Raw genomic sequence first — 13,572 nt, forward strand, 5'->3', positions numbered from 1 at the left:
CTGTATTTTAAAATAAACACTTTGACCAAAGCATGTTTGATCTTTGCAAGAAGGAAGTATACATTGTGAAGGAATGTACAGTGGGTTGGGTAGGAAAATGGGGTTGTGACTCACAGCTGCAGGCAGAAAAAAAAAAAGGCGTCGTGGTGTCAGCCAGAGGTGTTCAGTCTAATAATTCAAGCTGTAAACTGTATCCCCTAAAATTACCTACATAATAAATCATTGTGTGAAGGGGGAAAAAAAGTTTGAACTGAAAAGTGTAAGTGAAACAGAATCCTCAGGGGATTTCAATGCTGGAATCTATTGGCAATGATGTGAAATATGGACTTGCTTTATCCAAAATTTTAAGGATTGGAATAATGCTGGAAATTATCTTACCACTGCTGATATTTTTTTTTCCTGGCATGAATTTCAACACACTTGTGCCTAGTATGTCACAGAAATGGACTCACTTTGTTTCTTTTCTCTCCTGTTCATAATTGCTTCTTGGGTTATCCTATCAAATTATACAGTTTGGAGAGGAAAAAACAATTCAGATATGGCTTTGTTTTGGGAAAAATGGAATTAAATTATCAAATACATATCAAGGCTAGAAGCATAAATCCTTCTAAAATTCCCCATAGGTTCCTGCCTGGTATTTCCCTGTTGCTTACCAGTATCAAAGAAAACAATAAGTTCATATGAACTGGTCAATTAGCTTGTGTAAGAACTCAGTGCTAGCTTGAGACACTTAGACACTGTGGTTGGTAAAGCCGTCCCCAAAGTCCAAAGACCTTGCGAAGGCAGAACAGTTGGGGATAACATGTTACAGGTTCGAGGTAGAGAGGAGCTCAGTGCCGGGAGGAGAAAAGATCTAATTGTCAAGAGGAAGTTTAAAGGCCAAGGACGTACGATGTCTTAGAAACAATAAGGGTGAGGAAGTCAAGAAGCAGACTTGCCAAAGCCACATTGAAACAATTTATTTTATAGGATCCCCTACATTTTCAGAATGAGTGAGCAGAGTCTCGCTGGGAACCTGAGCTGGGAACCTGAGCTCGAGGGAGAAAGTCCAGTCGACTGCGGAGTCTTTCTCCCGGGGCGTTTCCCAGCAAGATGTGAGGAGGGGAGATGGGGAGGAAGGCGAACTCCAGGCGAAGTTTGCCACCCTGATGGAATGGAAAAAGGGAAGTCCGGCGTCCTGAAGACTCCCGCCCTGGCTCATTGGCATGCACGGCCGAGTGTCCGGCTCTTGCGTGTGTCTTCCCCGCAGGATCCACACCGGAGCCGCGTGACCTCCCGCGCCCTGCGCGCGGCTCGGCGCGTCCCCAGCGCGGCGGGCCCAGGCCGGCCCCGGGCGGGCGGGGAGCGGGCGCGCCAAACCACACTCGACCACACCGACCGCGGCGGGCCCGCTCGGCCGAGAGGAAGGGAAGGGAAAGCACCGCCGCGGCTCCCAGCGGGTCCAGCCGCCCCGCACCGCCCCCGGGCCGGAGGTTTTCGCCGCCGAGCCCCTCTCCCTGCCCCGCAAGCCGAAACACCGAGCTCCGTGAATTCGCAGTCCTAACCCGGCCCCCGAGGGTCCGCAGGCCTCGGCCAGCTCCGGTGGCGGAGGCGCTAGCTCGGATGATCATCTTGGACGTGATTACCGTCAATGTTATCCCCCCCCCCCCGCTCCGGGGCGCTCCTCCAGCTCCCCCGGGCCGCCGGCTTGGCCTGGGGGGAGCGGGTGTTGGGAGAGGAAGGGGCTGAGGCCCGGGTGCTGGAGGGGGGTGTGTGCGTGGAGGGAGGGGTGGGGCTCAGCTCTTTCCTCCCTCCAGAATTAATCCAGGCTAGACCCCCCCTCCCCCGAACCACATCCCCCATCTGGGGAGTGGAAGGCGTACTAGTGGGCCCCGGGAGTGGGGCCTGAGGACCCCTCCCCCCTGCGGGTACCCCCCATCTCCAGTGTGGTGCTGGAGACTCGGGGTGCTGGTCTCCGGCGTGTGGCCCTGCGGTGGACCGCCCCCCCCCCCCGAGGAAGCCTTGCTGGGTCCAGTGCAGTGGCGGCCCGGCCTCGGAGAGACCGTGGAAAGGTGTGGGGGAGACGGGAACCCGCCGAGGGATTTGGGGGAGCTGTTCCTCCCGACCTCCTCTCGCCTTTCTGCGGCCTCAGGTCGGCCAGCCAGCGTCTGTCTGCAGGATGCCGGAGCCTCAGCGGGCGAACGTGTGTGCGTGGTGGGGTGCGCGGGGTATGCAGTGGGTCCGTGTGTGCACGCGCGTGCTCGCGAAGGGGCCCCAGCACCCCCACCTCAGCCCGCACTACGACGCAGGAAAGATGCTGGACCAGGGCAGGGCCTCGAGCGGTGGAAGTTGGTCCTCCCCCGGGAACAATGGGACGAGGCGGCGCGGGGTGCGGTGGGGGGCCCCCAGGTGGGCGCAGCCCCGAGGGTGGGAGGCCCGGCGGGGGCGGGGCGCAGGGGGAGGACCCTGCCCGGAGTCCCGGGACGGAGAAGTGGGCAGCGGCGGGCAGGGGCGGGGCCTGGACCCTCTGACCCCCTCACCCCACAGCCTTGACCGTGAACTCGGCCCTGAGGCTGCTCGGGTGGTGATTTACTCGAGTTCTCTTTTGCAGCCCGGTGTTCAAGCCGCTCCTTGGGCGCCCTTGGGCGCCCAGCAGAATGGGCTCCCCTGAGCTATGTTCCACCATTCCATCCAGTCTGGAAATATCTGATGGCTCCCCCGCCCCCTAAAATAAAATTTAAAAAGCAGCAATCTGCTGGGAGTGGGGGCTGGGAAGGGCCAATGTGGGGAGGGGAGGGGAGGGAGGGGAAGGAAAGGGGGGCCATTTCTCCCAGCTCGACTCTGAGCTGCCAGGTAAAAATGGAAACTGTTCTTTGTGTCCTGCTAGGGGTAGCAGTAGGCCCCGAGATCAAGTTTCTGAGCTACCAGAATGATACCAGATTATGATCAAATCAATCCACAAGTAAGAATTTCTTGAACCTTCTTCTCTTTGGATCTTGAGCATGGCTTTCAGAAGCATGCATCTGTTTAAACAGAATAAAATTTAAAAAAAAACATAGACATGCATCCAAAGTTCAGCCAGATCTTGATGGGATGTCATTTAAAGGCCTTTTATTTCTTAACCTCGTGTGCCCTTTGGCTTCTTTTGTGTGGGTAAGCTCAGTGCCTGAGTTCTGGGTCTCCCGGCCTGGCCAAGGCCCTACCCTGACACGCCTACCCCAGTCCTAACCCAGCCAATCCACCAGTCTCTCCGAGTGCCTTCTAGCCAACACCGAGATGCAGAAGAGCAGATCCCTGGGAAACCTGAGCCTCGGGTCCAGCCTGTGATCTGCCCTTGATCTCAGGATTCTGTGCGGAAGATAAAACCACTTGAGACTGAAAACATCCGTCTGATGAGCGAGAGAATGAGAGAGAGAGAGAGACAAAGGAGCTAGGGGGGTGGGGTGGAGGTAGAGGAAGGGCCCACCCGAGAAGAAAGGGGCTGGGGTAGTGGGACGGTGTTTTGTTTACCCGAGTCCCTTCGGGGGTCGACCTCACCTTGCCCACATCCAGAGCAGAAGCGGTGAGGCCTCTGCTCAGGGCATTCCTCCTCCCTCTGGAAACTTCGTGGGACATCACTGGGCTGGGAGACGCTTGATATCCATGCCAGTTATCACGGTGGTCATTAATAATGCAGGGAGGATCAGGATAATTAATAATAATGATGATGATGGGCCTCTCGAGGGAGCTCCAGCCGCCTCCGGATAAAGCGAAATGTCCCATTAAGGGAAGTTATTCGGCGGTGGAGAGAGCTAGGCATGAAGTGGGGGAGCTCTGCGTCCCCGAAGTTCAAGTTGACGGCGGTGGTGGGCAGACACCGGGCTCTCGTCTCTCCAGCCAGGCCTTCCTGCGGGCGCACAGCTCTGGGCCCTGAGGGAGGGGAGGATGCTTCCGTGATGTGGCTCTGGAGGCAAGGCAAAGGCAGGTTAGCATTCAGGTGCATTTAGAGTCGGGGCCTGGGGAAGAGGAGGAGGCAGCTTGCAATCCTGCTCAGCTCCAACCCAGATGATCAGGCAGGCTTTGGACCACAAGTCCCCGCTTAAATTAAGTGGAGCAGTTCTGAGATCCTCTCTATAATCTTTTGGCATCACTCTCTCCCCTCATCCATACCCTGAGATTCTAATGGTGTAAAAGCAGGCAAACTAGACCTTGTGGTCGGGCTGGACAAAGCCGTGGAGGGGCAAGAAACTGGGAAGCATTTTGCTGGAAAGCTGCTCCACCCCACCACCCCCTACTCTGTTTAGTCCATCCTAGGGTGGCCTTCCTTGCCTTGTCCTATTTTGCTTTCCTGCTGAAAACTAGGATCAGCTTCCCCGGATTTAAATGCCAGGCCTCAGAGTAGCTCTCTAGAAAACATACCAAGCAGAAGCATCTCAAGGCCGTGCTGTGAGCTCATTCATTACCGGTTCTGAAGAGAAAAGCCCCAAAGCCCCCCTAAAGTTATTGCTCCCCAACACCGTACTCAGTCCTTCCTAGATTTGAGGGGTGTCTCAAAACCAACATCCCAACCTCAAATTGAAAAGTTAAAAACATTAGAAATAGGCCATTTGGTTCTTGCATAAATTATGATATTTAAATTTGATTCCCAACATCCCAACCTCAAATTGAAAAGTTAAAAACATTAGAAATAGGCCATTTGGTTCTTGCATAAATTATGATATTTAAATTTGATTCCGTCTCCCCCCCTCCCTCCAAACACATCTCCCTCCCTGGGTAACAGCCTTTGGTAAACCCTAAACGATTTTTCTCACAGCTTATAATGTGTTCAATGAACTCTCCCAAGGATCAGTAACATATGCCAATTATTTTAATAATTTTGCTTAATATTATTAGGGGTAGTAAATTCAATTTTAATAGAGAGTTGATTGCTTCAGGAGTTGGTGCTTAGGCAGCTCAAAGAGCCACTGGGGAGAGCGAGCCTGGTGTTAGGTCCTGGGCTGGATGGAGTGCTTTCCTCCCAGGTAGCATTTGGGTCAGCATTGCCCTTCTCCCTGCAAACTCCCCTCACAGGGTTTCCTGCCCTGTCCTGTGGCTCACAGGGGGTCCCAGGGGAAGAATACAACTGCAACCTCCTTACATTCTCAGCCCAGTGCTAAGAAATCCTTTGGAGGTCTTCTCCATGCTGGGGGCATAGCTTCTTGATGGACTAGGGCTTCTCCAAGCCACAAGGATACCCAGGGAGAGGAGGTCTTGATGGTTCAGGGATTCAAAAATAATTTTCTGTCCCTACACCCTTGGATAGCAAAAATATTTTTGCCTTCTTCCTTAGTTTTGTTTGAAAACTGACCAATTCCTGAGGGGGAAAGGGAGGTTTTACAAACTCTCCAGAAAAGCTAGTGGCTAATGTTCTTCCAGATTACTTACTTCCACCTGGCAATTTCTGTCTTGCTTTATTATACTGAATTCTTGTAGCAATTCCCTTTCCTTTGGGGCCAAGGGTAGTTGCTTCCTTATCCTCTGCTCAAAAAAAAAAAATTAAATGCACCCTTTTTATTACTCTCTCTTGAAAGTAATAAAAAAAACTTGATTATTGGTTCAGAGCTGCTTTGCTTAAGATAAGCAGGATGTCTTGAGCACATCTTTGCTGAACATTTCAAGAAAAAAAAAAAACTTCGGGTAGAAATGAGCTACAATCATTGGGCCAAGTTCAAAAACAAAGTGCTCAGCTCAGTTTTAAACGTGCAATTAAAAATAACTGTACCTCAGCTTTTCAGAGGGAGGGAGAGGAAAGGGGGCAGGGAAGGGGGAAAACAAAGAATAAGGAAATGTTTAGTGCTCTTAAATCCAGTCCAAATAGCTGAAAGAAAGAAAGGCATTCCCTCAGATAATGGAGCCATTAGAAACTCTGGAGGCTCCTGCCGCCATTCCTCACAGGGGCTTTCCAAAAATTTAATTCATTCTCAGCTACTAAACAAAGGGATGTAGGAGATAATTTTGAGACTTTCAGCCAAAGGGGCAGTCTAGCCTCTTTTCTATGCATACCATACACCTTCCTCCCTCAATGGATGGTAGACCTTCCCATAAACCCCAATCCTCCTCCACCCCCAATCTGTCTCCTTCTCATTTTCTGTAATAACTCTAAGAAAAAAATAGTATGTTCATGCAGTTTCAACACATTTTATTATATTTCTGTATGCATTACTCTCAAAACAAATCACAAGAAATGATCAAACCACTTAAAACCTTCAAATAAAAAATCTGAAACAGTTTATGCCCACAATTGTACATATTTATAGTTAAGAAACATTCTTTATAAATATTGTTTCCTCTGTAGCAAGTTAATACCATAATTTAATTACAAATGGATAAATATGGTAACGGGTATTTACAGAAGGAAGGGTGTTATTACGGAAAAAGCTAACGGCACGACGTTTATTTTTCTTCCACAATCGTTCATACAGGAACTAACAAATTGAACTTGCAAAAGCACTAAAACATCACATGTAAACCCAGCTAACAGAAAAATACATTCACAAGCGTTGGTGGTGTGTATGTGTGTGCTACGGGACACATGTTGAACAAACAGAAGGGAGAAGACTTTGGCACGGTTTTTTTTTTTCCAGTCTATAGTTGCATGAAGTTTACAATCAAGTTGCCTCATAAAAAGGAACACAATATTCAATACCACAATACAAAATAAACCATTTTCTTCCACATTACTTAAAATAAACCGGGTAAAACTAAAAAAGAAAAGAGAAGCCCATCACTTGGGGAAGGGAAAGGGGAAGAGAGGAAAAACGCAATCCGGAGTTTACAAATGGACAAACTTCTATACACCAAGAAATCACCTCGGAGAAGGAATGAATCCGCTATGTACAGTTTGTCAGAGGGCTGGGAAGAACATGGGAAGGAAAGTGGGGTATAGGGGTTGACAGGACGGTTTGGTTCAATATTTTTGTGGGTTTTTTTTTAAAACTTATTTTATATTTTCAGCTTCGGAGACTCTAGAGGGCTATTCTGCTTTCCATGCCTAGAATTTTTTTTTCTTAAAAAAAAACTTTTAAAAATCCTTCTGCTGGTAAAATCATTTTTTGTTTCATCATCATAAAAATCAGATCTTGCAAATTTTAGCAACACGATTACAAGGCGACCCCGGCGTGTGCCGAGGAGGGGACAGGGACAGGGAGAGAGAGGGGCACCGGCCCCTCACACGTACCATTCATTGAAGTTGGAGGAGAGGCCGCTGTGGCCTCCGGCCGTCCCGCTGCCCCCTCCAGAGCTGCTGCCGCCCCCGCCGCCCGCCCCTCCGCCGCCCCCACCGCTGCCGGAGCCGCCTCCGGAGCCCGCGCTGCTGGAGCCTCCGCTCCGGTGCACGGCGGACACCGCGGCCGCCGCCGCCGCCGCCGCCGCTGCTGCCGCCGCTGCCGCTGCCGCCGCCGGGGACAAGTTGGAGCTGCTCTGGGGCTCGGCGCTCGGGGACACCAGGCCCGGGGGCGTGGAGGACTCGTAGCCCGAGCTGGCGGCCGGGGAGGACTCGGAGCCCTGCGGGGAGGACTCATGGACCTGCAAGACAAAAGCCGGGAGGGGGGAGCAGAGGGGACTGGGTGTGAGTGTAGCTGCTGTGAGGCCAGGGCCCGCCCTTCCGGAGGCCGCGGGGTACCTTCATGTGCTTCCGCAGCGAGCTGGGGTGCGTGTAGGACTTGTCGCACATCTTGCAGAGATAGGGCTTGTCCGAGGTGTGGACGTGCATGTGCTTCTTCCTGTCGCTGCTGTTGGCGAAGCGCCGGTCGCAGCCCTCGAATTCGCACTGGAAGGGCTTCTCTCCTGCGGACGGACGCAAACAGCCGCGCTGGGGGCGCATGGCACCAGCCGCGGACCCCGGGGCGGGAGGGCAAGCCCTGGCCCGGCGGATCCCCCCCGGGGGAGAACCAAAACGCTGCTTTCTTTCCTACCGCCCTCTACCAACTAACACACCTGGCTGTGCCTTTCAGTAATTGGCTTAGGTTCAGCCTTCACACCTTTCTAGCAAATATAGGGTAAACTTCCATCGGCCCGGCAGGCCTTCCAAGAAGGGCTTCTTGGATTTTTCCATCTTCTAACAAGTTGGTGCTCGCCATGGAGAAGCTGTTATTATGACAAAATATTTGGGGCATTATCAGAATCACACAGGCTGCGCGCTGCTGCTATCTGTCTCTGCTTGGGGCCAGCAGGCAATTACATTTGGAGCTGCTGTGTGGTGTTTGGGGGCCGGAATGTGGATAGAAAACCGAGCCAGGATGTTTCATCCAAAATTCGGCAAATTAGATTAAACCAGAATTCCAGTATAAGTCCCAATATTTAAATTTTAAAAAAAAGTTGGGAGAAAAGGATAAATATGAAAGAAAAAGGCAGCTTTCGAATAATGGAAGAGAAATACATGTTGAAGACTGGGGGCTGGGATAAGAAAAACCTTTGAAAATATCCCTGTTTAATTTCCTGGCGATGCCGCATCCTGTTGCCAGGATTCCAAACGCTTGGAGTCATTTAGAGGTGTGAGAACTCAAACACAGGCTCCGCTTGGAAAGGGAACCATTTAACGTTAAATTCCATTAGCACCTAAATTGTTTTTTTTTTAAAGACATCCGCTCAGATACAGAACTCAAAAGCAAACAATTTCATGCGAATACATTTCTCAAATTTTAAACCTTGTTAAAAGCTTGTCTCGCACCTCCACTCCCTCCCTACCCAAAAGAGAACAATAGGCCGCTGGCGTATCCCCACTTCGGAGTAAATATTGACGAGGGAAGTTGCTAAAACATTTGGCTTTCTTTTAGGAAATCGTCTGGCACGATTTTGGCTGAGACCTGGTCCTAGATGAATAATCTATGAAGCGGGAGGAGCGTCGGTGCGCGGCTCTCTTCTCACGCGATGCCATCGCCCCTCGGGGCCGAGCAGCCTGGGGCTCTCGCCGACCCGGGTGTGCGTCCCAGTTAGGAATCGCAAACCCTCTGGTGCCCATTAGAGCATCTCAACAGGCTGCTGCGAAACCGCCGCAAAGTCCCCACGACTAACCCCAAGACTGGCCTTCAAAACACTTAAAAAAAAATGAGAAACGCTTTACAGCTTCGGCTCACACCAGACTCATTTAATGGGAACCAGCCCTCTCGGGAAGGGCGCTTGGACCCGGAGGAGAACGAGTGGGAAAACACACACAAGCCACTACTCAAGCACAGACCATACACGCCGGGCAGAAAAGCACATTCACACAAGCTGCCAAAGCCCTCGCTAGGCTCGCTTCCCAGGCACCGAGTTAGAAAGGTTGTTTTTCTTTTCTTTTTTTTTTTTATCTCGTGCGTTCTTTTCAGATTGGAAATTATTAACAGAGGCTGAGCCAACCAAGCAGTTGCATCACCCCAAGCATGCATCTGCTGTGTGTGACTCTGATCGTTTAAAACTATTTCCGCAGATGGAAAAAAAAAAAAAAACCCACCCAGCCCAATAATATTCTTTCCTCCTCCAACAAAAACAAGCCTCTGGCTCGCCGGCACACACGAAAACCTCTCCCGTCCGGGCTCCCGGCCGGCTCTCGGCGCCCGGCGTCCGCACCCACGGAGCACACACACGCACTCCTCCCCACTCGCACACAGCTCGCCCCGCGTCCCCCGCGGCGCCTCGGCCCGGCCCCCGGCCGCGTTACCTGTGTGGGTCCTTTTGTGGATCTTGAGGTTCTCGGAGCGCGCGAAGACCTTGCCGCAGCCCGGGAAGGGGCAGGGGAAGGGCTTCTCACCCGTGTGCACGCGGATGTGGTTGACCAGTTTGTATTTGGCCTTGAAGGGCTTGCCCTCGCGCGGACACTCCTCCCAGAAGCAGACGTGGTTGCTCTGCTCCGGGCCGCCGACGTGCTCCACCGAGACGTGGGTCACCAGCTCGTGCATGGTGCTGAAAGTTTTGTTGCAGCTCTTCTTGGGGTTGCTCAGCTGCTCGGGGTCGATCCACTTGCAGATGAGCTCCTGCTTGATGCACTGCTGCCGCATGTAGCGGAAAAAGGCACCGGGGTGGTGGTGGTGGTGGTGATGGTGGGCTGCGGCCGCTGCCATGTTCATACCCATGTTCATATTCATGGGGCCGTACTGGTTGTGGAGTTGGGCCGCCGAGTAGGGGTCAGTCCGCGGGCTGGCCACTTGGCGGTACTGCTCCGAGCGGCCGAACACCTCGCCCGGCAGCCCCAGGCGCATCTGCCCGTTGAGCACATTCTGCGAGCCGTGCGGCCCGTGCTGCTCCGGGAGGCCGGGGAAGAGGAGGTGGCCCTGCGCGTCGGAGTGCGCGTGGTGCAGGCCGCCGGCGCCCGGCCCGAAGAGCCCATGCTGCCCGCCGCCGGGCGCCGAGTCCCCGAAGCCGCGGCTGCGGAACAGGAAGTCCCGGGTGGAGTTAAAAGGCGGCCCGGAGTAGGAACCAACGTGCGCGGCGTGGGGCCCGAGAGCTGCGGCGGCGGCGGCGGCGGCCGCGGAGCCGGGGTAGGCGCCGGGGCCCTGCGACGTGAACGCCGAGCTCTGGCCCGGGGACAGTTCGTGCGCGCCCGGGTTCAGCTTGAAGGCCCCCATGTGCGCGGCGGCCGAGTCCACGAAGCCGTTCTGCGCGGCCGCCAGGCTCAGTTCGCGGTCTTGCATTTCGGCGGCGGCTGCCGCCGCCGCCGCGGCCGAATGGTGATGGTGGCGCGCGAAGCTGCCCACCCCGATGGCCGGGAACTGCGGCCCCGCGTCCAGAAGCATGGCCAGCACGCCCGCCCGCCCCGCCGACCCCGGCGAGCCCCGCGCTAACGCGCCGCCTCAGCTCCCTCTCCTGGTCCGTGAGGTGAGGCGGGCGGCCGCCGGGCTCCGGGGCGCAGGCGGCGGTGGTAGCGGTGGCTGCGGTCCCGAGAGCCGCGCTCGTGCGCCCTCCGCCTCCGCCGCCGCCTGGATCTGCCTCGGGCAGCCGGGCACCGAGCGAGGACGCGGAGAGGAAGAGGAGGAGGCGGCGGCGGCGGAGGCGCGGGAGGAGGAGGAGGAGGAGGAGGAGGAGGTGGAGGAGAAGAGTCCAAAGCCAGGCGCAGAACCAAAGTGTATTAAAGGAGCTGCGGCGGGGGCGGGCGGGCAGGGCAGGGGAGGGCGGGCAGGGGAGGAGGGAGCGGGAGGGAGGTGCGGGGAGCGGAGCGGAGAGGGGGGGCACCGGGGGGCGAGCGCCGCGGCCCCCACCCCTGCGCGCACTGGCGCACGCACTCACTCACACGCTCGGTCGATCGCTCGCCAGGCGGACCCGGGGCCCGGCCGCGCCGAGCGGCACCCGGAGAACGGAATCACCGCAGCTGTAGGGCCACGGTGCCCGAAGGCGGCGGCCGGGCGCCGGCCGGGAAGATACGCGAGCAGAGAACGGAGGCGAGCTCCACTCCCGGAGCCGGGCGCGGGAGCCCAGCACCCCCGTGGCTCCACCTGACCACCGCCGGGGCGCTGGGAAGGCGAGCCTCCGGAGACCCGGCACCCAGGTCGCGGAGCGCCGGGGCGGTCGCTCCCTCCCTGGAGAGCCTACTCGCGCCGCCCCGCGCCGCGGGTATTGTTCGGCGCCGCAGCTGCGGTGCTCAGCCCTCCACGTCCTCCGCGCTTGGCATTGGCGGCGCCTCGAGTAGTAAACTTGCTGCGGCCGCGAATTCCCCCAGATGAAGGAAACAGCCGCGCCGCTCCCTCTTTCTTTAAGTTGTGCCGGAGGAGGAGGCGGGAGAGATCGGGGGTGGGGGGGGGAGGAAGGAGACTGTGGGAGGGGAGGAGGCACGAAGGGGGAGGGGAGGGAGACTGGGTTGAGAAAAACAATAACAACAATAAAATTTTAAAAAAAATGTGATCTCTCGCTTTCTCGCTCTTCCCCCCGCCCCCCTCTCACGCCACCCCTGCGCCTGGCCGCTGGGCCCGGAGCGGCCGTCCGGGACGTTCCGCGCCCGCGCGGGCAGAGCGGAGCCCGCGGCCCGGGCGAGCCTGCGGCCCCGGCAGATGCCCCCTCCGGGCGGCGGCCGGCATTCGCCACCGCCTGTTTATTTCGGTGGGCGCTGCCGCCGCAGCCTTTTATTTTTTTGTCTCCTCCTTTTCCTCTCCCACCCCCGCGTCCCCCCCAGCTCTCGCCCGGGCTCCCCTCCCTCCTGCTCCAGGCCGGGCCTCTCGCTCACGCCGCCCCTTTAACGGCGGCTCCCGCCCTGCCCGCCCTCCCGGCGCCGCCATTGGCCACCGCAGCCTCGTCAATCCGGCGCCCCCGCCCCACACCCAGCCTGCCCCTCCTCCCGGACGCCCCGGGAGCTCTTGGCGGCGGGCACGGCCGGCGACCGTCCCCGCACGCCCGGCCTGCTGGCCCGCGGCGTTTCGCTGCGCCTTTGCCGCGGAGCCTCGGGGTCCGGGCCGCGGCCGGCCTTGCACTGGACCCGGGAGCGGGGTCCCTGTCAGCCTCCGCCGAGCCCTTAGCAGGAACGGAATGGCACCCTGTGTCCACAGAGGCCACCAAGTCCCCAGGGATCCGATCCCACACCCCCAACAACACCGAGAACCCCAGCCGCGCGCCCCCGGGCGGACCTGGTCCGCGGCCCAGGGGGCGCCCCCCCCCGATAAACCGGCTGGGGTGCCGAGACCACGGGTGAAGGGGGGGGCCTGGCCGCGGCCGGGCTTCGCCGTTCCTCCCCCTCCCCGGGGCTCCCCCACCTGCGGCGGGGCCCGCTCCGCTCCCCCCGCGGCTCGCGTCCTGCTCCGATTACAGCCGTAAACACAGGGCAGCGGCCCCCCGCGAGGGAGGAGGTTGTTTGGAAACCATTTAAAGAGTGTCACCCTCCGGGTGGATGCCCAGTAGCTGTTGTGAGCGGCCACGATGGGCTGGGACCTGGGAGTCCCGCCGCCCAGCTAAGCTCAAGCCGGGGTCTGGCTGCAGGCCGGGCTCGGGGGCTGGGAGAGAAGAAGCCGCCAGACTTAAACCTTCCAGAAGGTAACTACCACTCTGGGAGCAGCAACTCCCTCCACGAAACCGCATCCCGCGCGGCGCCCGGCCAGCCCCGAGGCCCCGGGGCCCCGGCTGCAGCCAGGCCTGCGGCTGGGCTACCGTGGCGGTCCTGGCTCCACGGCCCGGAGGTGGCGGCCTCCAGGGAGCCGGGGAGGGAACCGCCGGCCGGGGGCTGCCGAGGTGTGACGGGGCAGCCAGAGCCCAACGTCCTTCTTCCTGGCTTGGTCTGGAAAACTTTTTCCCCCCCCCCACCTTACAAAACTCAACGTGTTGCAATCAAATTAAAGTGAGGGACTAGAATCAACGTGCACTTCTAATTTGATGTTGAACAAAAACGCGGGAAGAAGCCTCTTGCTCTGGAATATGGGCAGAATCTGGATTATCGAGCCAGCTCGGCAGCTCCCCCATTTTAAGTCTCCCTCACGGTTGGAACTGACCGCAGTCCCTTCCATAAGGTGCCCTGTGTCCCCCGCTCCCGCAGCCGTTGGGGGGTGGACAAGAAAGGGGGGGTGGGGAGACTGGCATCTGGTCTGAAAGCGTGAGAGCCTGCCTGGATTCTCGCCTTTCCTAGGAGGAGGAAATGGAAATGCTTCTCCTTCCACGCCTCTTATTCTTGTGTAAAAGAAATGG

At 56.8% G+C, this 13,572-nt stretch overlaps 1 protein-coding gene across 2 annotated transcripts; it reads right to left on the bottom strand.

The window, feature by feature from the left end:
* Positions 1–6,119: 6,119 nt before the first annotated feature.
* On the bottom strand, positions 6,120–12,037 carry Zic2 (Zic family zinc finger 2). 2 transcript variants are annotated; one of them, XM_090341923.1, is made up of 3 exons: positions 9,635–12,037; positions 7,619–7,782; positions 6,120–7,521 (listed from the first exon to the last, which is right to left on the bottom strand). In XM_090341923.1, the coding sequence occupies exons 1-3, from the start codon at positions 10,704–10,706 to the stop codon at positions 7,165–7,167; spliced, it is 1,593 nt and encodes a 530-aa protein (XP_090198049.1). In that variant the 5' UTR covers positions 10,707–12,037; the 3' UTR covers positions 6,120–7,164. The 2 variants fall into 2 exon arrangements, with proteins under 2 accessions (XP_090198049.1, XP_090198050.1); XM_090341924.1 differs by having other exon boundaries at positions 7,429–7,558.
* Between the last annotated feature and the right edge of the window lie 1,535 nt (positions 12,038–13,572).

The sequence above is a fragment of the Megascapheus bottae genome, chromosome 11 (assembly GCF_031878675.1).
Source record: "Megascapheus bottae isolate mThoBot1 chromosome 11, mThoBot2.hap1, whole genome shotgun sequence".
Lineage (NCBI taxonomy): Eukaryota > Metazoa > Chordata > Mammalia > Rodentia > Geomyidae > Megascapheus > Megascapheus bottae.

Excerpts from the sequence above, each read along its gene's own strand:
- Zic2 (XM_090341923.1), bottom strand. The coding sequence starts at position 10,706 with ATGCTTCTGGACGCGGGGCCGCAGTTCCCGGCCATCGGGGTGGGCAGC. Across the intron at positions 7,783-9,634 it reads CCACAAAAGGACCCACACAG|GAGAGAAGCCCTTCCAGTGC; the intron begins GTAACGCGGCCG and ends GTCCGTCCGCAG. Across the intron at positions 7,522-7,618 it reads CGCTGCGGAAGCACATGAAG|GTCCATGAGTCCTCCCCGCA; the intron begins GTACCCCGCGGC and ends TTTGTCTTGCAG.